The sequence below is a fragment of the Mus caroli genome, unplaced genomic scaffold (assembly GCF_978045245.1).
Source record: "Mus caroli unplaced genomic scaffold, Mus_caroli_1 scaffold_7, whole genome shotgun sequence".
Classification (NCBI taxonomy): domain Eukaryota; kingdom Metazoa; phylum Chordata; class Mammalia; order Rodentia; family Muridae; genus Mus; species Mus caroli.
Genome location: NW_028227262.1, coordinates 76,619,130 through 76,643,151, shown reverse-complemented (window position 1 = coordinate 76,643,151; position 24,022 = coordinate 76,619,130). Strand labels below are relative to the sequence as shown.

Below are 24,022 nucleotides of genomic sequence, written 5' to 3'. Positions count from 1 at the left end.
CAAAGGACTTAAATTTGGTTCCCAACACTCACAGAGTGGTGTATATTCTTCTATAACTGCAGTTCCAGGGGAATTCAAAGCCTTCCGGCCTCGGTACAAGGCACACACATGGTAAACATACATACATACATACATACAAACATACATACATACATACGGGCAAATGCTCATACACATGAAGTAAAATAAAACAACTGGGGTCAGGGGAGGATTAGAACTTGCTACGCCCAGTTGGTAAGCTTTATGACTCTACAATAAGTAGCCTGCAAAAATTTAACCCAGGGCTTGGCAGGAAGGCGGTGGCTTGATTCAACAGAAGGCCTAAAGAAACATCCAGAAACGGTCTTGCAACTGTAATTTTATTTTCTCTTGTGAAAATAAACTGGGAGTTTAAATTGTTCCAAAAACCATAAAAACAAAATGAAATACACACAGAAAAAGCTTGTGAGGTGGTGGTGGGGGAAGGGGCAGAGGGTCTTGGAGCTTCTGCGGATTGTACTAGCACAGACGGAGGTGACAGGAGCCAGACAGTGGGGACTGGGGCCTGCCTGCCACTCTGATACTGCGAGGCGGGAAAGAAAACGCGACTGGGCAGCGGAGAGGAACAGACTTCTTGAAGGCAGTGGTAGGCACCTTGAGTCCCTTTAAATGCAGGGGTGGGGTGGGGTGGGGGGACCTTTTCAGAAGGACCTCTTTCCCCACCCCAAGCTGGAGTCCAGGCCATTGGGGCCCGAAGAGGGAGAGGGGATGATGGTGGGAAACTATGGTCACACGTGGCCACAACCTTACACTGGGCAGAGGACAGAGGGGGTTGAACTGGCGCTGAACACAGGACAAACATTTGGGCGAGGGAAACAGGACTGACCTGGAGAGAAGGGTGTCAGGCTAGAACTCCAGGCCCGGTCATGTTGCTGATACGGTGGGGGAGCTAGGGCAAGTGGGGCTGGCAGCGACGACGGAAAGGAGGGCAGAGAGTCAGGAAGAGAAGAGGTAGAGAGATATCTCCCGCCCAGGTATACCCACCACAGCGCAAGGGGAGGGAGCAACACACTGCTTTTCAGTGCTTTCTTGTGAAGGATGGTTTTTTGGGGAGGGGAGAGGGGCAGGCTTTGTTTTGTTTATGTTTTCTCCTTTTTAAAAAAAAATGCCTGAAGATCAGCTACTGGTTACATCTACACTGGTAAGGCACCGCTGTTACCAGTCACTTTACAGAACAGTCCAGAGTGGTCAAATATTGACCAATAATGCTTCCTTTGTGTTTCCCCCTTCCTCTCCTCTGAATCATTACTACTTGGAGTCCCGAGACAGCCTGCATAGAACCGGGGGCAGCTTAGTGGGCAGACTTGGTGACCAAGGAAAGAGGCTGGGCCTGTAGCACAGGGAGGGCCTGGTGGGCATGGAGCGTAGCTGGGAAAGTAGGGGGAGAGGTCAGCAGAGCGGCGGGCATAGAGCCCAAGGGCAAGGGCCTGGACAGGAGTGGGGGCTGGCTGCCCATCTGGCTGGAGTTGCTGGCGGCGGCCTTAGCCGACAGGAAGGCAGCGGAGTGGAGAGCCAGCTGGGCCCGGGCCTCGGGTTTGGTGGTGAGCGACAGGGGCTGGGCTTGCTCGGAGTGGGTAGCCGCAGGGGCCGCTGGTGAGGCCAAGGCTGCAGAGGGCGTCGCTGGGGAGTCCAGCGTGCTGCCGTGGGAAGACGCAGGGCTATCACAAGGCTTCTCAGGGGGCAGGTACTGAATGCATGGCTTCTTGCTCTTAGAGGCCAGAGCACCTAAAGGTACAAACACAAGGAAATAAGATTAGCTGTTTTCTGACACACCAGAAGAGGGCATCAGATCTCATTACAGGTGGTTGTGAGCCACCATGTGGTTGCTGGGATTTGAACTCAGGACCTTCGGAAGAGCAGACCGTGCTCTTACCGGCTGAGCCTTCTCGCCAGCAAACAGAACCTAACCGCTATTTCCACAACATTCATTGTGAGGGGGGTTATACGGCATCTAGAGTTGGTATACAGTGATGGAAGATATGCATAAACTTTATGCAAATATAAGGCCACTCACTCAAGAGGCTTGAGCACCTGGGGATCAGGTATTTGAGAAGTGGGGTATGGTGACGCCTTGAAACCCATCCAAAGGACATTCAGGTGTGACTGACTGCACGTTGGAAATGTAAGATTTAAAACAAACAAACAAACAAACAAACAAATAGTGGTGGTTGTGTGTGTGTGTGTGTGTGTAGGGCAGAGGTTAAGACTGAGTGTCTTCTATGGTTTTACCCCTTACTTAAAAAAACGTTTGTGTGTATGTGTATTTTGCCTACGTGTATATCTGTGTATTAGGTATATGCCTGGTACCTGTGGTGGTAAGAAGAGGGCATTAGATACCCTGTAATTGCAGTTACAAAAGGGTGTGCACAAGTGCTTCTAACTGCTGAGCCAACTTTCCAGACTCTCCCTCTTGGGTTTGGAGACAGACTCTCTCACTGGATATAAAGCCTGTTGTTTTCAGTAGATTCATGATGGACAGGTTGCCACTGTGGCTTTCCTGTGGGTGCTGGGCATCTGACTGAAAGTCCTTATGCTTGCACAGACTCAACCCACTGCGTTATCGCCAGTCCTCACTGTGTTATCGCCAGTCCTTGAGTATCCCAGTCAGGCCTCACACAGTACCATCCCGTTTTACGTGGTGCTGGGTGGGTATCAGGCTCAGGGCTTCATGCATGCTTAGGCAATCATTCCACCCACTGAGCTCTATCTCCAGGATTTTCAAAGATCGGGGATTAGGAAACTATACTTAAGAACAACACCCAGTGCCCAGAGAAGGCACACTTAACTCAAAGACCAAATGCCCAAACGGACAAAGACCCACTCAATCTGAACAGAGAGCAAAGTTCAAAGCCCATCGCTTCCTCATCTCTTCCTTAAACCCATTGACAGCTGAGCAGAATCTACTCAGTTTATGGACTATAGTATTCTCCTGATGTACAACCAAAGAAAACCTTATTCCAGTGCACTAATTGATAAGTGGATGGTCAATCTATCTTACTATCACCATGGAAACACACCTCTGAGTGTATCTGTAAAATGTTTTCATAGTTTTTTTTTTTAAAGATTTATTTATTGATTATATGTAAGTTCACTGTAGCTGTCTTCAGACACACCAGAAGAGGGAGTCAGATCTTGTTACAGATGGTTGTGAGCCACCATGTGGTTGCTGGGATTTGAACTCCGGACCTTCGGAAGAGCAGTCGGGTGCTCTTACCCACTGAGCCATCTCACCAGCCCATAAAGTTTTAACAGAGCAAGGAGGATCCAGCCTGAATATAGACGGAGGCCCTAGGCTAAATGGAAAGGAGAAAGCGGGTAAGGACCAACATTCATCTCTCTGTCTGCTGGCCAAGAACACACCGCGATCAGCTGTCATGCCTTCCCACCATAATGGACGGTGTCCTCCAAGCTTCGAGACAAAACAAATGCTCCCTTAAGTCACCTTTTGTCAGGTGTTTTGTCAAGGCAACGAGAAAGTAACTAACCCGGGTGATATGTCTGTCTCTAGCATGCCGCCTTTGTCTCTAGCATGTCGACTTTAAGCGTGACTCTAAAGGGACAATTCAGCTGCACAGAGACATGTCTGAGCTTCGAAGATTGTTCCCGAACCCCCTTTAAAATGCTTGCTATCTTAAAGAGAGGAACTAGGAGATCCTCGAAACCTTCCAAAGCTTTATGTGAGGGAGGGCACTGGGGCCAAACCCAGGACTGAGCGGCTGTGTTCTCGGGCTCTCTGAAAGGAAGTGCTGCCGTCCTGTTGAAGCTGCGCAAGAACACCGAGTCTTCAGAGACTCGGGTAACATAAGCAAGAGTGTCTGGGACAGTGGGAGGGGAAGCGAGGGGCACCAACCAACCCAGGACTCACCCTCTGCCTCTTGGATTTGCTGCTGAGACTGTGTCTGTGACAGCTGCTTTTCTCTCTTCCTCTTCTTCTTCTTCCCCTGAAAAACATGGCCACAGGACTGATGAATGAGGACAGAATAATACTGGCCTGGCAAGAAAACCCCAGAGTACCCTAGAACAGAGATGGCAGCCCTTCTCCTAATCGCTCCTGGGTAAGGTACTGGAGAACTGGCCTGGGAGACTAGGAAAAGCGACCCTGCCCTCATTTCTCATAAAGTCCCTCTGGTGGGGGCAACCAAGACTCTTGATCCTGGTGACCTTCAAGCTAGTCTGTCTCTTGCACCCTTTACTCCTTAGAAGAGTGGTTTTAAAAGCTTCTGTCCCTCCTCCCCACACATGTGTGTGCTCATGAATGTGCGTGTGTGTGTGTGTGTGTGTGTGTGTGTGTGTGTGTATACACAAGCATTGGAGTACATGCAATGCACACGGGGACCACAGGACAACTCTGGATGTCATTCCTCAGGCACGGTCCACCTTTTTTGGAGACAAGGTCTCTTCACTGGCCTGGAACTTGCCAAACAGGCTAGGCTGGCTGGCTGGCTAGTGAACCCCAAGATTTGTTCTGTTCAGGGCTGAGTCTAGGTACACACCACCATGCCCCAGTTTTGCATGTAGGTGTTAAAGTTTAACACTTGACCTGTTGGCAGACAGGCAGTTCACCTACTGAGCTATCACCTGGTTACTGACCCTTTCTGAGCAGTCACAGGTGTCTCTGAAAATTTGATACAGCTACTATGAACCCCCTCACCAGATTAAAAAAAAAAGGAAAGAAAAAGAAAAAAGGGAAGAAAAAGAAAAGTAGAGAGAATAAAAGCATATATAGAACAATCCAACAAGTCTCGCAGAAATTATAGACACAGCCCCTAAAACTTCGAACTTGGCTTCCTTATTTCCAGGAAACATGGCTTCTCCTCTAGAATCAAGCTGAAGTAGCTTGCTCTCTCCCCTCTGCATCCTGAAGATGCAGCTCCCAAGGTCTGAGTTCCTGCACGCACACACACACGCACTCACAGCATGAACACTTACATAGTTGTCCCGGGCTGACCAGGTTGGGTAGAGCTGCGCGTGAAGCTGCCGTTCTTTCCGGGCAAGCTCATAGTATTTGGCCTGTTCTTCTCTTGACAGGTTGTGCCACTGAGGGAGAGAGGGTGAAGACACACAGAGCAATCAGGGTAGGGGGAGACCCTGAGGCCCCTCCGCCAGGAAGAGTTAACAGCAGCAGGCATTACCTTTCTTCCCAGGATTTGGTTAATGGCTGCACTTTCCTTCAGGGTACACTCGGCCACCACCTTGGCCCTCATCTCCTTCATATACAACATGAAGGCATTCAGAGGCTTTTTCACGTGAGGTTTCTTCTCCTCTTCCTTTTTCACGGTAACTGGGGATTTCCTGGGGAGGCACAGGGCTGTAGGTTAGGTATCACCATCTTCAGACTTCCCTCATGCCTGCCTTCACTGGGAGGAGAGGCTTGTTTGGTGGCCATGTGTGACTGCTTTCAGGATCTGGGCAGAGGTGGTGGGGGCGGGGGGGGGGGGAGGAGGGGATGGAGGGAGGAAGGGGAGGGAGGGGAAGAGAGGAGAAAGGAGGCAGAGCGTGGCCCCCCTCAGTCATAAGTCTGTTAGTGTAGGTTTTTCTGCTATCTTTCCAGCACAGAGGATAATGCCAGGGTCTCTGTCTGGCACCAGCTGTCACGAGTCCTTGAGAGAATTCCTTTCTCCCATCCTGGCCTTACATTTTATTGGGGACAACAGGGTAGGGAGGGAAGCCAAAAGCTTTCTTAGCTCCTCACAGCCACAAGAACCTGCCTGAGGACAGATGCATTAGGTCTTAAAGGAAGGGCCATGGAAAATCAAAGAGAACAGCCTGCGCGGGAGAAGCCAGGGCTTGGGACTGCCAGCGGCCAGCAGGAGAGAAGACCACACGGCACAGGCTGAGCAGAGAGTGGGTCACACCCCTCCCTCCACTTACGCACTGACTGCAGGGCTCAGGCTGGGGGGCGCTGGCTCCTGCTTCACAATGGGGGAGACGATGGCAGGGTGCGGGATTCCTGAGGTGGGCAGACCAGGATGGGCAGGAGCCACCATGTGTGGGAACCGACTTGAGACCAGGCTGCATAACAAGGAGACACAAGTGAGAACGGAGAGGCAAGGGCTGTGTGCCGCCCACCGAGACGGTGGTCACCTGCAGAATTAGGCGGTCAGTTTTGGGGGACGCCCAATGACACTGTCCCTTCCCCTAAACACACACAGGGTACCCAAGCCGTGGTGCTGGATGCAGGCAGAATGAAAAACTCAGAAGGACTGCAGGACTATAGGTCGCCTGCCACTGGTGCTTCCACTGTCAGGTAGAGCTACCCCTGTGAGAAATCCCTATACACTGTTTCCTTTCCTGGCATTACCACGGAAGATACACATTTCCTCCTAGTCTCTGGCTTCAGTGTGTCATGTTTAAAATGACTCTGTTCCACAGAGTCTGGTAAGTAGAGATGTGGAAGGAGGGTTTAGCTGCGCGCATGTGTGTGTGTGTGTGTGTGTGTGTGTAGTAGGTCCTGGGGTGCCCATTCCATGGGGTTGTGGTGTAAGGAGTATGGGGTAAGAGCTAGCCCCTCATCAAAGAGAAGTAAGGATCAAGGAAGCCGGGCAGTGGTGGCACACACCTTTAATCCCAGCACTTGGGAGGCAGAGGCAAGTGGATATCTGAGTTTGAGGCCAGCCTGGTCTACAGAGTGAGTTCCAGGACAGCCAGGGCTATACAGAGAAACTCTTGTCTTGAAAAACCAAAACAAACAAACAAAAAAAACCAAACCAACCAAACAAAAAAGGATCAAGGAACCCCACCACCCTGCTACTAACCTATAGGTGACTGGTTGGCTTATGGCCAGAAGTGGCAGTCACTAATATCCCTGGGCTTTGACATCATTTTGGCAGCCCCAGCCTGAGGACTCACCTAGACATTGAAGCGTTCATGGCGAGGGCAGGGTAAGGATGCCGGAAACCACCCGGAGGGAGAGAGTACATGGGCTGCCCTTGCCTGTGAGGGGGAGGAGGGAGGAAGATGATCTTGTCAGCCAAGTCGGAGGGGGCTGGAGAGGATGCTAAGAAACGGGCAGGAAGACAGAGGAGTTGGAAGGAAGCTGTCCAAGGCGGGAGTAAGGATGTCTAAATCCTGGAGTCCAGAAGGGCAGAGCTCAGTGGAGGGAGGGAGGAGGGTAAGAAAGGCTTTGGGGTTTCCTTACTGTGGGACGAGCCAGCCGAGGGGATGAGGGATTTGTCCGACAGCTCCTGGAGACAGTGGGTAATACGGTGACAGCTCAGATGGATGAGGGGGCCGGGGGATTCCTGCTTCCAAAGAGAGAGATGTCAAATGCTTCCCTCACCCACCCTTCGTAACCTGCATAACATCCCATAGGAGCTGCCGTGGAAAGCCCTTATCTCTCATCATCTCTGCCCCTTTCACCTTCTAGTAGCCCTGGGCAGTCAACTCAAGGGCATCCAAGGGAGAGAGGACCCAGATACCGTCTCTCTAGTTACCTGGAAGCCATCTCTGCGGATGTAACTTTCTTTTGTTGACTGCACAGGGATTCATACAAGGCCCAGGAAATACCCAACAGAGAGCAAAAATTACCCCAAGTCCTCACATATTTAACTTTCTAGACAACCAGCTTCATTCTCAGTACAGTAACCTTACTCAGCCAACAAACCACCCCGCCTCTAAACTCTGGGCTTTTACTCTATGGTCATTTCACCCTACCCCCAAATAATCATTATTTCTTTAAACACGGGCTCTGAAAATTCTTAGTGACTCAGTAGGAACGTTATGAAGACCTAGGCTTCCAGGTATGGACAGGTGTGGTGGGCAGTTAATTATCACCTTCCACACATTAAAGCCAGCTCCACCCCCATTGTTTTAAAAGCCATTTTAAAGTCTGTCCAGAAGGCTCTATTCGAAATATGTGGTGTAGTGGGCACACATTCTGGTTATAGAGGCCCAGCCTCAGATGACTAGACAACCCTCTGAATTTACAATGGTTCCAGGCTCTATACTTAACCCCCGACCCCATAGAGCCCCCCCACCCCTCTTTGGGAGCCCAGCTTGTCACAGGGGCCACTTACCTGTCTTTGGGTCGATCTCTGGGGACAGATGCGTGGGAGGGGAGGCAGGGGAGAAGTGGTCGTTGCTGTAGGTGATGAGAGGTGTCAGCGGGTGCATGTGATGAGGGTGCTGCACAACAGGAACTTTGTTGGACTGCAAGAGAGAGGAGATGGACTAGGCACAGTGGCAGGAAGATGGTGTGTCCAGCCAACTGCCACTCACTGGTGGCTCCTTTCAGTGTAACGCCCTCTCCAGCCCTCACAACTGGCCTAGAGGGAAGGAAACGAGGAGAGGATAAGAGAGCACCTCGGAACACCCCCCCCCCCTCTCTAACTCCCACACAGCCCCCCTTTATGGGTACAGCGGGGTGGGCGCTTGTGGGCTGTGCAGTTCTCGAGTTTATGTGACCACGTTCTGACGTTACTGACAAGAAGCTCTTTGACCTCTCTGTCACTTCCTGCTGCCCCTCTTTTCATACCACAAAGTCTGGTCTGCTCAGTTCCTGGGGCTTCCTGGGCTTACAAGTCTTATAACAGGTAAAGTGGGCAGAGCAGGGACGAGAGCAGGAAAGCCCACCCTAACCATGAGGTGTGCTGCTGGCCTTGGTGGTGCAACAAGGCCTCAAACTGAGTAGCTGCCTAGTCCTATGTACTTGTTAGGTGTAGCAGCATAAGTAACGTTTAAACTTAAATACTGCCTTCACATTTTTAAAGATTTGTTTATTTTATGTATGTGAGTACACTGTAGCTGTACAGATGGTTGTGAGCCTTCATTTGGTTGCTGGGAATTGAAATTTTAGGACCTCTGTTCACTCTGGTCAACCCTGTTCGCTCGGGTTGGCCCTGCTCGCTCAGTCCCTGCTTGCTTGAGCCCAAAGTACACTGTAGCTGACTTCAGACGAAACAGAAGAGGGCATCAGATCTCATTACGGGTGGTTGTGAGCCACCATGTGGTTGCTGGGATTTGAACTCAGGACCTTTGGAAGAGCAGTCAGTGCTCTTACCCACCAGCCCATTCACTTTTTTGGAGAAAAAAAAGTTGTTTTTTTTTTTTTTTAAAGTTTTCTAGAGACAGGATTTCTCTGTGTAGTCCTTGCTGTCCTGGAACTCACTCTGTAGATTCTCAAACTCGGAGATTCGCCTGCCTCTGTCTCCCAAGTGCTGGGACTGAAGGCGTGTGTCACCCACACCTGGCTGCTTTCACTGTATTTCCTGGCCATCACAATGATGAATATACAGCACAAGAAAGAACATGTGCAATAACTAGCTCTGACATCAGGTTTCTAGGAACCTAGTGAGTGCGTCCAAATGATGAACCTGGGTTTATAGGGGCCAGCCTGTCAAAGGGTAATTTTCGGCACTATAAACGTAATAGGGCTATTGAATTACAGAGAATGTTCAGTGGGTCAAGGTGGATGCCTGATAACCTGCGTTCTCTTTCTAGATCCCTCAGGGTAGATCCTCTGACCGACACAAGAACACCATGGCTCAAGGATGCCCACCCACATACACACAAAGAAATATAATGAATAAAAATAGAGAGAATTGCACAAACCATGATACAATTCGTAAACGATGATTCTAAAACTGATTGCTACATAATCACACAGCTAAGCCAGCCCCTGCCAACAATGTCCCATGTCATTTATTTATCTTTGACAACATTGCATTATATAGTCCAGGCTAGTTTCAAACCCATGATCATCCACTCCAGCCTTCACACCTCAGTTTTTAATTTATATTTATTTGTATCATTTTGTCATTTTGTAACAAGAAGTCTTAGGCTGGGATATGTAGCACAGTTGTCTAGCATCCTTGAAACCCCATGTTTGATCTCCAACTCTGTGTAAACTGGGTGTGGTAGCATAAACCGGTAATGCAGGGACTTGCACTCAGGAAGTAAAAAGATCAGAGGTCAAAGGTCACTTGTTGTTACATAGTAAGTAAAAAGCCAGCCTGGACCACCCCCCTTCCATAAATAAACTAAAAAGCTTCAGTTGCCTGCTTACCCTTCAGTCAAAGAACACATAAAGGGAGTTCAATTTGCACATCTAGGTATAAATCTAAATGACCTGCGGGTTATAATTTTATACCACTAGGAGGCATCGTTGTCCAGAAAATGGTCCGCGAGGGGCTGGACAGGAAGTAAATGTTGCTGAGCAAGAGTTGTCCTAGAGGCTGGCCTGTCTTCTTAGGAGGCTACCTCCCACTCTGTCCTCACCCACTTCTCTCTCCAGCTGTCCCCAGGAGCTTGATGACCACAGCAAAGGCTGAGGCCACCAGTCAGGAATGCACAGCCTCAAGTGGACAACCTCAGTACAAGTCGTAGGAGCCACACGGGCTTGCTCAGCAAGGAATGCCATCCGAAACAGCCAAATCCTTCCAGCAAGCTACGTAGGTCGAGCACCTTCTCAGCCCAGGTATCTTGACAACTCCTCTCCCTGATCCATTTTAAAGTTTTGTGTGTATGTGTACACAGATGGAGACCCAAAGAGGGCTTTCCTTGATCTCCTTTTGACTTACTGAGGTCTCTTGCTGAACCCAGAGCTTGTTGATCTTGGCTCAACTCCTTGCCCTGGCTTCATAATCTGCTAAACCCATGCGAGGCTGCCACACCTGCCTGGGTTTTATGTGTTCTGAGCATCCCAGTTCCCTCTGGTCCCCACACTTTATCTGCTGAGCCATCTCCTTCGGCCCGCAGCTTCACCTTGCTGAGGCAGGCTGTGTAACTTAGTCTGCTCTATGATCACCACAGCCTGCTTCAGTCTTTTCCCGTTTGAAGCTCTTCAAATTCACAGCTCTTAGGAAAGCAAAGGGGTCCCCAGGGCATATTTTAAGCCCAAGGTAAAACCAACCCCTAAGGGCTTGCCATGGAAAACTGTCCACCAGAGGAGCCCCCCTCCCTCTTGTTGTCCTTCTTTTATAGATTTATTTATTTGCTTATTTCATGTATAGGATTGCTCAGGTGTTCATGCACACCAGAAGAGGGAATCAGATTCCATTTTGCATGGTTGTGAGCCACCTTGTGGCTGCTGTGAATTCAACTCAGGAGAGCAGCCAGCACTCTTAACTGCGGAGTCATCTCTCCAGCACCCTGTTTTGTTTTGTTTTTCCCTTAACCTGATCAGAAACCAGTTGCATGGGATTGATCGCTCAGGAGAGTAGACCCTTCCCTTCTACTGTCAATCATGATGGAGTCCTGGACTTGACAATGGCTGCCCAGGAAATCACCCAACATTTCAGTAGACAACTAACAATGCTATTCAGAATATGAGTTTTGTCAATCATCCGTGATCCCTTAGCTGATAGAGAAGGGCAGGGCTCCAGGGGAGAATGGACACAGAAAATGTTTGCAGTGACATCAGTTTCTTTGAAACATCCCAAATTCCATGGGAGGGAATAGCTGGGGAGCAGGTCCAGTAGAGGTCGTTCCTTCAGACACACTGTGGGTGGTGTCTGCCAGAGCTGGTCAACTGTGGGGCTGGGAGGAGATCCCGGAGGACTGAGACTCCACAGCAGCACCCTGCCACCCTCCGACTCTGCCACCTGCCCCGGGTCCTCTGCCACCCTCAGACTCTGCCATCTGCCCCCGAGCAGCTAAGCCAGGGGTCCCTCCATTCTTCTGTCACCCGACAGAAATAGAAGAAAGGTAAATAGAAGAAAGTATCAGCTTTGCCACGTCTCCTGACTCTTAACCTCAGGTTGGTTGCAGGAATATCCCCAAGCTCCTTGTGTATTTCCTAAGTGTGTTCCTAAGCTCTGAATGGCGACTTAGCTGGGCTCCGCTAAACTGAGATGTGTTACAAGAGGAAGGACCAACAAATGAGCAATGTGTCAACCAGAATACAGTCCCAAGGTCCAATTCTCTTGCAGCAGATCTCACATTCCACATGGCAAGAATTCATTTCCGGTTTGTTTGCTTGTTTACTTGGGTTTTCGAGGCAGGGTTACTCTGTGCAGACCCGGCTTATGTGGGAACTCACTTTGTAGACCAGGCTGGCTTCAAAGTCATAAGCTCTCTTGCCTCTGCCTCTCAAATGCTGGGATTAAAGTCGTGCAGCATCTCAATGGGCTAGTCATTCCTAATTTTAAAACATTTAAATGTGTGTGTGTGCGCGTGCATGCTGATGCATGTGCGAGTGCACGCACACACACATGTCACGGTGTGCTTGTGGAGATCAGGCGACAATCCGTGAGAATGGGTTCTCACCTTCTATCATGTGGGATTCAGGGCTAGACTCTCAGATCTTCAGGCTTACAGGTAAGCACCTTTAACCACAGAGCAATTTTACTGTGCTCTATGCATAGATTTTAAGAGTAAATGTATTCACGACAGTGAGCAGGCCCTACTGACCACCACCTGCCCAGATCCGCTTTTGTTTGGTTTTTGTTTTATCTTGGTAATTTACTGGCTTAAAGTTTTATGGCAGAGAGCAACGTTCTTTGCATGCACCCCATCACAGATAACTAAAGAACTCTTTCTTAAGTCAATTCCTTAGATGATGGTCTCCTTTTTAATTATGCATATTTGCCTCCTCCCTCCCTCCCTCCCTCCCTCCCTCCCTCCCTCCCTCCCCTCTCCTGTCCTCTCCTGTCCTCTCCTGTCCTCTCCTCTCCGGTATCTACCTGCCTCTACCTCCCTAGTCCTGGAATTAAAGGCTGGGATAAAGCTACTGTGCCTGGCTTTATTTTCTTTTATAATTTTTTTATATTTATTGACTTTATGTGTATCAGGGTTTGCCTGTGTGTATGACTATGTATTATGTGTAAGCCTGCTTAAGTTTGATGCCCACAGAGGTCAGAAGAGGGCATTGGATTTCCTGGAACTGGAGTTAGGGTGGTTGTAAGCCAGCAGGCGCTGTGATCCTGTGTAAGAGCAGCGAGTGTTTTTGACTGCTATGCTAGCCCTTCTCTCCAGCCCTGGTCCCTTCCTTGAGTGGCCTCTTCATGAGAACTTGACATACAATGTCAGAAGCTACTTTGCTCTGCTGTCTCTTACTTTCCCCAGATGCCAACTTCTGGATTCTTCACCAATTTCTGGTCCCCTATTTCTAATTACTCCCAAGTCTATCTTAAATTTAGCAGAAAAATATTCTGGAAGGAGCCAGCTGGCACAGATAGTACGGGTGAAAGATTTATATGCCACAAGAGCCAGGCAAAGAAGAAGTTAATTAAAATTTGGACAAGAGGGACTTGCGAGATGGCTCAGCTGGTAAAGGTTTAAGTCACCAAGCATGACAACATGAGTTTAATCACAGGAATTCACAAGGTGGAAGAACAAAATGACTGCTAAAAGTTATCCTCCACCAACACACCACCAGGTGTGTGCTGCTCCTTGGCCCCCAATAGTTAAATGTATGTAACAAAACAAACCAGGCCAGGCGTGATGGCACACACCTTTAATCCCAGCACTTGGGAGGCAGAGGCAGGTGGATCTCTGAGTTCGAGGCCAGCCTGGCCTACAGAGTGAGTCTCAGGACAGCCAGGGCTATACAGGGAAGCTATAAGAGGATTTACATAGTGACTGATGGCAGAGCAAGTTAGGCACGCAGTGAGAGGAGGGGCGATCCTGGCACAGGAACACTAGTGTAGATGCTAGGTGGGCATAAACGCGGTACATCTAGGGCACTAAGAGAGGCCATGGACTGGGCAAGAGATGGAGGCAGTGAGGCCTCGCACAGGAGCAGAACATTGGGAATGCCCTGGGTTGCAGCTCTGGTGCCTCGGGCACAAACACAAACTAAGCTTGGTTTGATGGCACACACCTGCTTCCCGAAGGACTGAGGAGCTGAGGTTAGGGCAGTGAGCTAGCTCAGCCGGCAAGGCCTCTGAGTCTGACGGCCTGATTCTGACTCCTAGGACACACATGATGGAAAGAACTGACTTCCATGCGTCACACACACACACACACACACACACACACACACAGAGGTAAAAGTAATTTTAAAAAATTAAAAAGAAATGGCTGGGCAGTGGTGGCACATGCCTTTAATCCCAGCATTTGGGAGGCAGAGGCAGGCAGATTTCTGAGTTCGGGCCAGCCTGGTCTACAAAGTGAGTTCCAGGACAGCAGCCAGGGCTACGCAGAGAAACCCTGTCTCAAAAACAACAACAATAACAAAAACAAACAAACCAAAACAAACAACAACAACCAAACCAAACCAACCAAACAAACAAACAAAAAAAACCAAAAACCAAAAACCAACAAAGAAAAAGAAGCGAAGTTGAGACCAATCTAAGTTATAGAATGAGACCATGTCTCTAAGTCACAGCACAAGGCCAGAATCCAAAATGAAACATTCCAACCCTTAAGACAGCAAGGACCATGCTGCAACCAGTAAAGATGTAAAGATAAGGCAAGGACCTGCAGGCCAGGGAGAGAGAGGATGCTCTGGGATTGGAATGTGCCGGTGGGTCCTTGTGTGCAATGGTCTGTCTTGAAAGCTTTGCAGGTTGGGCCTTGACTATAATTCTTTAGCTAACTCCTTCCTGATCAGAGGTCTCACCTCCCGGTTCTCCCCTGCAATCCAAATTGTTGTGAGAATGTATCTCATTTCACCAAGGTCAACAGAACCGAGGGTTGCTTCCTAATCACCGAGCTCAACATCTTAGCTTAAAGTCCACTTTAGCTGGCTGATAGATCTCAGGGCTACAGAGCGAGCTCCTGTCTCAAAACCAATCAACAACAACAAAACCACACCAGCATGGTACACTGTGGCATGGATGTGGGGGTCAGAAGACAATTTGCATAAATAGATTCCGTCCTTTCACCATATGGGTCCTGAGGACAGAATCAGGCCACCAGACTTGGTGACAAGTGAGGTAAAGGCCCTCACCACCAGTTTGTGTAACTGTGTTATCAATGGCACAAATTTGCTTTGCTGCATTGTCGATTCTATCTCTGTGAAGGCCGGAGAGTGGGAGGTGTAAAAATTTCAGAGAAACTAAAGGACAATCACAGAAAGAAACAGAATGAGGCTTCTCAACCCGTGGGTCGTGACCCCTCTGGGAGTCAAAAATACCTTTTCACAAGGTAGCCAAGGGCCATCGGAAACCACAGGTGTTTGCGTTATGACTCATAACTGTAGCAAAATTACAGTTATGAAACAGCAATGAAAATAATTTTACGGTTGGTGGTTGCAGCATTAGTAAGGTAAGGTTGAGAACCACTCAGTCGAAGGAGTGATGCAGGCCCTGCCCTCATGTCGTGACTGCCTTCTCAACCCAGTTGGGTAAATACTCGATGAGAAAGCATCTGCACGCCTTCCAATCCTCTCCCCAGAAAGCACTCACTAAGGACCCAGGGACAAACAGCAGCACTAACATACAATGGAAACACCTGGCATCAGCTAATCCCAAAGCCAACATCTCTAACATGGGTGTGTTGACACAGTGGGTCTGCTCCTGATAGGATGAGGACACCTAAAGCTGGGCTAGTTCGTGTGACGTCCCGGGCTCCCTCCTGCCCATCGACTAAGCTGAGCCTGGTGGCCCAGGCGTGTAATCCCAGCACTCGAGGAAGGAGGGTCAGAAGTTCATGGCAGTCCAAGAGAATGTACCAAGTCTGAGGCCAGCCCGAGCTCTGTGAGGCCTTTCACTCAACAAAACAAGAACAACAGAAAAGCCCAAGAAGGAAATGGCTGGCTTTATGTGAGAGTCAGGGAAAGGCAAGCTGGGCTGAGGCCCTGGGCTGACGGAAGCTGAAGTCACACCAATAAAGCCTAGAGGAGTAGTGTAGACGGAAGACTTGACCAGTACAGCCGTTATTACCATGGGCTAGAGAACTGTGTGAAACGCTAATCTTTCTTTCCTTTTGCTTGTGTGTTATAAGCACATAGCCATGCATGCATTGAGGCCAGAGGAGGACAATGGGTGTCCTGACCCATCCACCACATTCCACCTTATGCCCACTTATTCTCACTGAAGCCTGAGCTAGGCTGTAACCTGGGGTTACAGGAACATGAGCGTGGGCACATCCTTCTGTCTTTTTAATGTGGGGGCTGGGGATTTGAACTCAGGTCCTCCTGTTAACACTACACACACTTTTACCTACTGAATCAACTATCTCCCCAGGCCCTCTTCTTTCTTTCTTTCTTTCTTTCTTTCTTTCTTTCTTTCTTTCTTTCTTTCTTTCTTTCTTTCTTCCTTCCTTCCTTCCTTCCTTCCTTCCTTCCTTGATATCTCTATTTTGGTTACCTAGGCAAACATTTCTGTTCCTAAGAAACCTACAGTGTTCAGGTCACATTTCCAACTTACTAGCCACATAATCAGGAATGGAAAAGAGAAGAAGAACATAAGGAGAGAGAGAGGGAAAACCACAGGAGCTGGCTAGATTTGTAGATCTGGATAAAAAGTATGTGGGAGTTTCAGGTAGGAAAGTTTGAAACTATATTCAAATAAAAATTAACATTAATTAAAAAGTATAGTCAGTATGGGAGAACAAATGGAAGGAACCACAGACTATTATGAATTGCAGAGACTTCGGAGTCTACACAGGTGTCCTGATGAGATGGAGAAATAACACAAATTTCATTTATTCACTTTTAATTTATTTATAAATAGGACTTCATATGGCCATGTATACATTTCCTCTATAGATAGATAGATTGCAGAGAGACAGCCAGCCAGAGAGGGCCTTACATAGCCCAGGCTGCCCTTGGACTCACTATGTAGATAAGAATGACCTTAAGCTCTTCTTGGCCATCCTCCCCCTACGCTCTAAGTGCTAGGATTACAGACGTGGACCACCATATGCCCCTGCAATGTACAATTCTAAGGGAAATCCCAGCCAGCGATTCTGAGAGCGTTCACGTGCTAAGCAACCTGAGGCTTCTCTGCTTGGGGCGGGGGCAGTGAGACGTCCTTAGAAGGAGAGCATCCAGGCTCTGATTCAGCCACCCATGCTTTGGCGAGAAGCTCTGCAATATGCTTCTGAGAATGAGTCAGTGGATAATAACAAAATAGGGTATTCGCTATTACAATATTAGTGTAAGTGGCTGCGGGCTGCAGGCTTGGGTTTTTGGGTTTTTTTGTTTGTTTGTTTTTTTAACTCATGAGCCTCCCCTCCCCACCATGCTCCAGCCAAGACTTGCTCTTTTAAAAATGTTATTACAGTTTTATTTATTGACTTTTTTTGTGAGTGTGTGCATGTGTGTGGAAGTCAGAGGCCAGCTTGTAGGAGTCTGTTCTGTCCCTCCGCCATGTGGGTTGTCAGGCTTGGTGGCCAGCACCTTTACTAACTGAATATGCACAGGGCCCTGAGTTCAATCCTCAGAGCCCCTAAACCAACTATGGTGGTGAGTGCCTGTAAACACAGACAGACAGACAGACAGACAGACACACACACGCTCGCTAGTACACACACGTACACACACCGCAGTGGCACATTATGTAGAAACACATACATGCCAGCTATCGTCCCTTATGCTCTTTGGCACTTTCTCAAGTGACATAGTGAAATGAACATAATACTTTTATTTTTTGTAGTTGCTTCTTTCTGTTTTTGAATACTTGTTACGTAGCCCAGGTTGGCCTGAACTTCTAAGTCTCAGTCTCCGCCTCCCAAGTACTAGGATTACAGGCATATGCCCACACACCTGACTCAGGCATCACAGTTATCTGTTCTGAATGAGAAGAGGGAAATGGCTCTGGGGTAAGGAGATGTATACACGGGCTATCCATCTTTCTCAGAGACCATTCCCCACTCCCGCTCACTTAACAAATTCTCCTTGTGCATATGGAAGATTAAATACTTGTGAACAACGACAATACACCGCCCCCCCATCCTTCTCCGCACCTCAGGAAGAGACTGGTGAAAGATAGGGTAGGGCATGGTCAGTGTGGGGGGTCAGCGTAATCGTCCCTAAGCACTGAGAGTTCAGTGCTCCAACATCACAGTTAGCTGCACAGGGGGCTAGAGAGAGGGTTAAGAGCACAGGCTGCGTTTGCAGGAAACCTGGGTTCAGTTCCCAGTATCCAGAGGGTGACTCACAACCATCAAGTTGTACACCAGTGGTACTCAACCTTCCTAACGCCGTGACCCTTTAATACAGTTCTTTATGCTGTGCTGACCCCCAACCATAAAATTATTTTCATTGCTACTTTTATAGCTATGATTTTGCTACTGTTGTGAATTATAATGTAAATATCCATTTTCTGATGGTCTTAGGTGACCCCTATATAAAGGTTGTTCGACCCTACGGGGTTGAGAACTACTGTTCTAGGGGCTCCGATGCCCTCTTCTGGTTTCCTTGGGCATCAGGCACGAACACGGTGCAGTCAGTCAGGCAAGCACTCATGCACATAAAATAAAGTCTTTCTAACAAAGCAGAACAGGAAAACCAAGTAGTAACAGGCGATTTTTTCCCCAATCTTTCACCCCCAGCTTGCTTTAGAGGTGTAAATGGAAAGAATACTAACCGCCAGCCCTGCCCCCATTACACCGGGTTGCGACTCACTGAAGACTTCCTTGACAGACTCTATCCACATGACTCACCAAATCTCTGCAAGTACGCACCCTATTTTCTTCATTGGCCCTACTCCCTGGGCAAAGCTTCTTCAAATAGTTTACTTCTGATCTAAGCTAAGTTTTCATAATCTAGTGTTTTTATTTCTCTACTAAAAAAAAGAAAAGAGAAGAGAAGAGAAGAAAAGAAAAACCAATGCCCCTGCTTCTGTGATCTTGTCCTAAGAAACTTCAGGTCTAGCTCACGCCCTCTGGCTTGGACAAGGAGTCAGGTTCCGTGATTAGGGAGGTAGGGAGCACCTCTCTCCCCAGCTTCATGTCTTTGATTTGCAATTACGGGAATGATTCTCAACTCTGGCTGCCCCTTAAAGTCGCTGTGGGGAGCTTAAAAAAAAATTAAGATACCAGCCCCACCCCAGCCCAATTAAATCATATCCTTGGGGGATTAAGATGTTAAATTCTATGGGCTCATTATCTCTATTACCTTCGCAATCTGTCCACTTGTTTTGGCACCTAATTCGGGCCCTCATTACCTCTTAGTTCTGCTAATTAAACTTGATGTTAATTGTTCATTCCCTCTCTTAATTTCTTAACAATGACGACTGCGGCAGCAGTGGTGGCGATGAGGGTGAAGTGTGGTGACCGTTTGGAAAGCTAACCCTTAGTGAAGAGTTACTTTGTGTTGGGCACAATGCTGAACTCATTACAGCACACCAGCTCATTTCTGCACAACTCTATGATGTCAGTGCTCCTCTAATCCCCATTTAATAGATGAGGAAACTGAGGCAGAGAGATGACGTAATTTGCCCAAAGCTTTGAGAAGAGAAGGAAGCAAAGCCGGGATCGGAACCTGCAGGTCTCCACGGCAACCATGACCAGCGCATCTCAAGGCAGCGCCCTCCTCTCTGTTCTTGGGAGTCTGGATAAACTGCTGGACTCTAGGTTTGTATTAAGGACTTCCCCTTGGGCGTTATTGAAATTCTTTTTGTTATTTTATTTTATTTTATTTGGATTTTCGAGACAGGGTTTTTCTGTGTAGCCCTGGCTGTCCTGGAACTCACTCTGTAGACCAGGCTGGCCTCGAACTCAGAAATCCGCCTGCCTCTGCCTCCCAAGTGCTGGGATTAAAGGTGTGTGCCACCACCGCCCAGCGAAATTCTTTTTAAACACTGGGGATTTAATGTTTGCTTTCTATTTAATTTAATATTTTTTACAGATTTATTTATTATATTTATGTGAGTACACTGTAGCTGTTTTTAGACACACCAGAAGAGGGCATCAGATTCTATTACAGATGGTTATGAGCCACCATGTGGTTGCTAGGAATTGAACTCAGGACCTTTGGAAGAGCAGTCTGTGCTCTTAATTGCTGAGCCATCTCTCCAGCCCTTAACTTAATTTTTAAAAAAATACAGGTTCTCCTTATGTAGTCCTGGCTTGCCTGGAACTTGCTATGTAGACCAGGCTGGCCTAAAATTTACAGAGATCTGCCTGTTTATGCCCTACCCAGGTTTTAAAAAATTACACACACACACACACACACACACACACACACACACACATATATTACTTCACTATCTATAAAGCAACGTGTGCCATCGGTACTTGCTTTTCTGTACTCGGACAACACGAGGCCTCTCTGTTTCCCAGCTGCGTTGGGGGATCCAGACCACTCATCCGCATTCTTCTGTCTCATCCACTCATCTGCAATGTCTAGATGATCGGCAGCTGCAACTGCCAGAGGCTTCTTGAGAGTTTAGGGATTTCATATACTTTTCTGTTACTCCGAGAAAGTCCTGAACAGCCGGTTTACGTGAGGAAAAAGGCCAAGAGCCAACAGTGTCCTGGAGCGAAGGAGGTAGGAGTGCCCAACACTGTCAGCTGCCCCCTAGATGGTGCCTAGAAATCAAGGAGATGAGTGAGCGTGGCAGTTAGAGCTGGGCTAGGCTGCCCTGGGTTGGCAGGGAAGGAGATGTGACTGGGCGTTAGTGGATGTGTAGGGTGATGCTCACAGGGAGGATGAGACATTAGATTTGAGAGGGAAATGGTGTCCTCTAAAAGGAACCCATGAAAAGATAGCCTCTGGACAGGAGAAGGGGCAGTGAGCTCTGACATCTTGGGTTTACTGTGGGAGGCTCTGGGGTACCACAGAATGGGTGGGGGTCAGCAGAGATGGTAGGCAGTGAAGAAGATAGCTGAATCAGGGCTAACCATCCTTCCCTGGGTCTGATTCAAGCCACTAGAGGGCGCCTGTACCTCATGCTTATCATCCCAAATAGGACCTCGGAGATTAGAACCACTGCCTTGACACAAGGGTTCAATAGTGTGGTGACAAGATACAGACCCTACCAGCAGTACATTGCATGTCTTGGGACAGCCTACCCTGGGTGGCTGGCTCTGCCCCACATGGTTATTCCTGTCTACCTCCTGGCAGAGGGCTGTGGCAGTCACCCGAGAGCCGTACATGACATCATGTTGTAGACAAATAAGACTAAGGCTCTCTCACTCAGAGCTGGTCCCGTGATTACTGGAAACAACGAAAGTTGGTCGCACCTCTATTTATACTCTGAGTGTATCTCCTCCCTCACAGCTGCCCTTTAATGAGCAAGGATTATCAGTATATCTTAAAATGTCCTGTGTGAGAAAACAACATGCCTAGGATTGGCTGTAAAGTAAGAGAAGCAGGAGAGGACCATGAGTGGCGGCAGGCAGCAGGGGAGTTTGTTTTGTATAATGTATTCTACCTCCATAGAACTTTAAATCTGTCTCTAGTAGTTTCAAAGATTGTCATGGAACCCTAAGGCGGCGAGGAAGCCCTCATCTCCTGTCTATAAAATGGACAGGTTGAGACAGGTGAAGAGATCCTCTGTGTCTCTGAGACTCGCTAGCAAGGTAGTCACCAGATAGCCTGGCAGGCATCCGCGGAGCCTGGCTTTATTTCCTGGAAGACGGAAGGCAAGGGTTAGATTCCAGCCTCATCTTTTATATGCATTGTGTGCCAGTGCTGTGTCATGAGAAGGCAAGGAGCCCTGCTGGGACCCCACTGCTCCTGGCTCCCCTTTCCTCCAAGGCCCAGTGTTGCCACAGCTGTGCGTGCGGAGCAGCCGTTGGCCACATTTAAATGGATGCTTCCCTGAAACAGCTGGTAAAGAGGAGCCCCCTTAACTGCAGTCTTCCAGCTCCAGGGAGAAGAGGAGGGGTTCTGAATGAGCACCAACTGGGCAGAAAGGACCTCTTGTTCATAGGAAGTGGGGAAGGATTTGAAGCAGGTGGCCAGGAAGAACCGGGGTTAATGGTCAGGGCCATGTGCCTTCAATCAAGCCTTCCAGGTGGTGTGTGCTTTTGTGCTGAGGTGGACGGAGAGGTGAGGAGGGTGTCTAAGACAGAACCTTTGGTAACCCCTAACTGTGCCCACACCGGGTGTGAGGGTTAATCTTCATTGTCAATTTGCCTGAATTTACAATCACCATGGAAACACCCTCCAAACACCCTCCAGGTGTGTCTGTCTGTAAGAGTGCTGCCAGAAAGATTTAACTGAGGAGGGGGACACTCACCCTGAATGTGGGAGGCACCATCCAACGGGCAGGATCCCCATACTGAACAAAAAGGAAAAAATGAGCTGAGCACCAGCATCTGTCACTCTCTGCTTCCTGACAGTGGCTTTACCAGCCGCCTCACACTCCTGCCACCAGGACTTCCCCACCAGATAGCCGGTCCCACCAAACCGTGAGCCAAAACCAACCCTTCCTCTGTTAAGGCAGATATTTTAGCACAGCCGTGAGAAAAGTGAGACACCAAGGAGACAGACTCAAGGAAGCTTCTGGAATGGGGAAAGGCGTCACAGACAGGGCCCAGGAAGCTAAGGCAGACTCACCAAGTGTGCTGGAGATGGCGATCTTGTGTCCTTGACTGTAGCACTGGAGGGGACATCGAGGAGGGGCCATTTCATCTGTAGGTACTGCATGGGGGACAGAAAACATGAAGCGGTGAGATGAACTCTCTTGGGCTCTCAGGGAGGTCACGAGCTGTAAGCCCACAGACCCTACAGGGCCAGTCACCTCCACTGCCACGTGGTTCTAATATGGCCCAGCATACATTTATAGCTACTCCACGACCGCCATTCATCATCATGGCCGGGGCCAAGACATTAAACAGCTCAGGTAAAGTAGTAAGTGGGGAGGGAATGGATACACTCCCACGTGACCATCTTCTTCAAAGAACCTGTCATCGGGGCTCAAGTCTTCTTTAGTCCCCCTGTGTAGCAAGGCAGATTATCAGAGAACAGATTCCCAAATCTGGTCTGCCTTCCTCTGTTAAGGCAGATATTTTAGCACAGCCATGAGAAAAGTAAGGCACCAAGGAGACAGTGCTATCACCAATGGCACTCCCCAAGAAATGCACTTGTGGGAGTGGAAACAAATGGGTAAAGCATGGGACAGGGCAAGGCATAGGTCCAGGGGGTGGAGTACTCAGCTAACGTGCACGAAGCCCTATATCTAACCCTCAACTCCAAATACGTGCGTGGTGGTGGCCTGCCTGAAATCCTAGCTCTTGTGGGTAGAAGTAGGAGGATCAGAAGTTCAAGGTCACCCTCAGCTACTTAACAAGTTTGAGGCCAGTCTACGATATATATGAGGTCTGTCTAAAAATAAACAAACAACAGCAAAACTCCTACCTGCCCCACAATCAAGTGTCATAAGTAATTATCATTTTCATTTCTTTGTTTGAGATAGGGTCTTGTTACACAGTCTTGGTTGGCCTGGAATTTATTATTTAGACCAAGCGGGCCTTGAATTCTCAGCGTTCTTCTTGTTGCTACTAAACCTGGAGTACTCCGACTATAGGTGTGTGCTACCACACCCAGCATCTGTTCATACTGATGGATGGTGACCTTGCTTTCATTAGTGTCTGTCAACCTTGGAACAATCACCCAGCACCCCATCTTCTGCCATGCATCACTGGAGGGGAGAAAAAAGGGATTCTTTCCATACCCGTGTGCATACAAGCTCACGCACGCATGCTCTTAGAGAACAACATTTCCTTAATTCGGGTATGGCACTCACTGCCTGACAGGAGGGAGCCTAGGGGAAGTGGTGGACCTGGGCTTAGAGCACAGCCACAGGTACAGATCTTACTCAACCCAGGGAGGTTGTGACCCAAGACAAATGACTTAACAATTTGGAGTCTGTTTTATCACCTGTGGGGCAAGCTATTATGACTAACTTTACAGGTTGTTAGCAGGAACCGGACCACGTCAGGCACTGAACACTGTCTTACACATGGGAGATATTTGATAAATGGCAGCTCTTATGTTCATAAGCAAACCATTAGTCTTTGCCAGGAGCAAAAGCAAGCATGTTGTCCTAGAGTCAACATTGACGGGGTGCTTCTGGGCAGCCGACCAGCGAAGCAGCGTGTTCAGGAGTCTTGAGACTGCTTTGAGAACTACATACAATTCTTTGAGAAGTGGAGGCTCCTCGGGTCGACTTTCAGAGACTGAAGGAAGTCTTTGAATCATCCTTGG

General features: G+C 48.5%; 1 protein-coding gene across 4 annotated transcripts in view; it reads right to left on the bottom strand.

Moving 5' to 3' along the window:
* Positions 1-342: 342 nt before the first annotated feature.
* Tcf7l1 (transcription factor 7 like 1) overlaps positions 343-24,022 on the bottom strand; it is a 162,651-nt gene continuing 138,971 nt past the window's right edge. Inside the window, exons 4-13 of one of the 4 annotated variants that reach the window (XM_029478326.2) lie at positions 22,373-22,456; positions 22,053-22,094; positions 8,055-8,187; positions 7,178-7,283; positions 6,889-6,972; positions 5,911-6,051; positions 5,172-5,331; positions 4,969-5,076; positions 3,905-3,980; positions 343-1,764 (exon numbers count right to left, since the gene is read on the bottom strand). In XM_029478326.2, coding sequence (XP_029334186.1) covers positions 1,331-1,764; positions 3,905-3,980; positions 4,969-5,076; positions 5,172-5,331; positions 5,911-6,051; positions 6,889-6,972; positions 7,178-7,283; positions 8,055-8,187; positions 22,053-22,094; positions 22,373-22,456 — 1,368 coding nt within the window. In that variant the 3' untranslated portion in view covers positions 343-1,330. The remainder of the gene's footprint in view (positions 1,765-3,904; positions 3,981-4,968; positions 5,077-5,171; positions 5,332-5,910; positions 6,052-6,888; positions 6,973-7,177; positions 7,284-8,054; positions 8,188-22,052; positions 22,095-22,372; positions 22,457-24,022) is intronic. The other 3 variants (XM_021164537.3, XM_029478327.2, XM_021164538.3) reach the window with 3 other exon arrangements.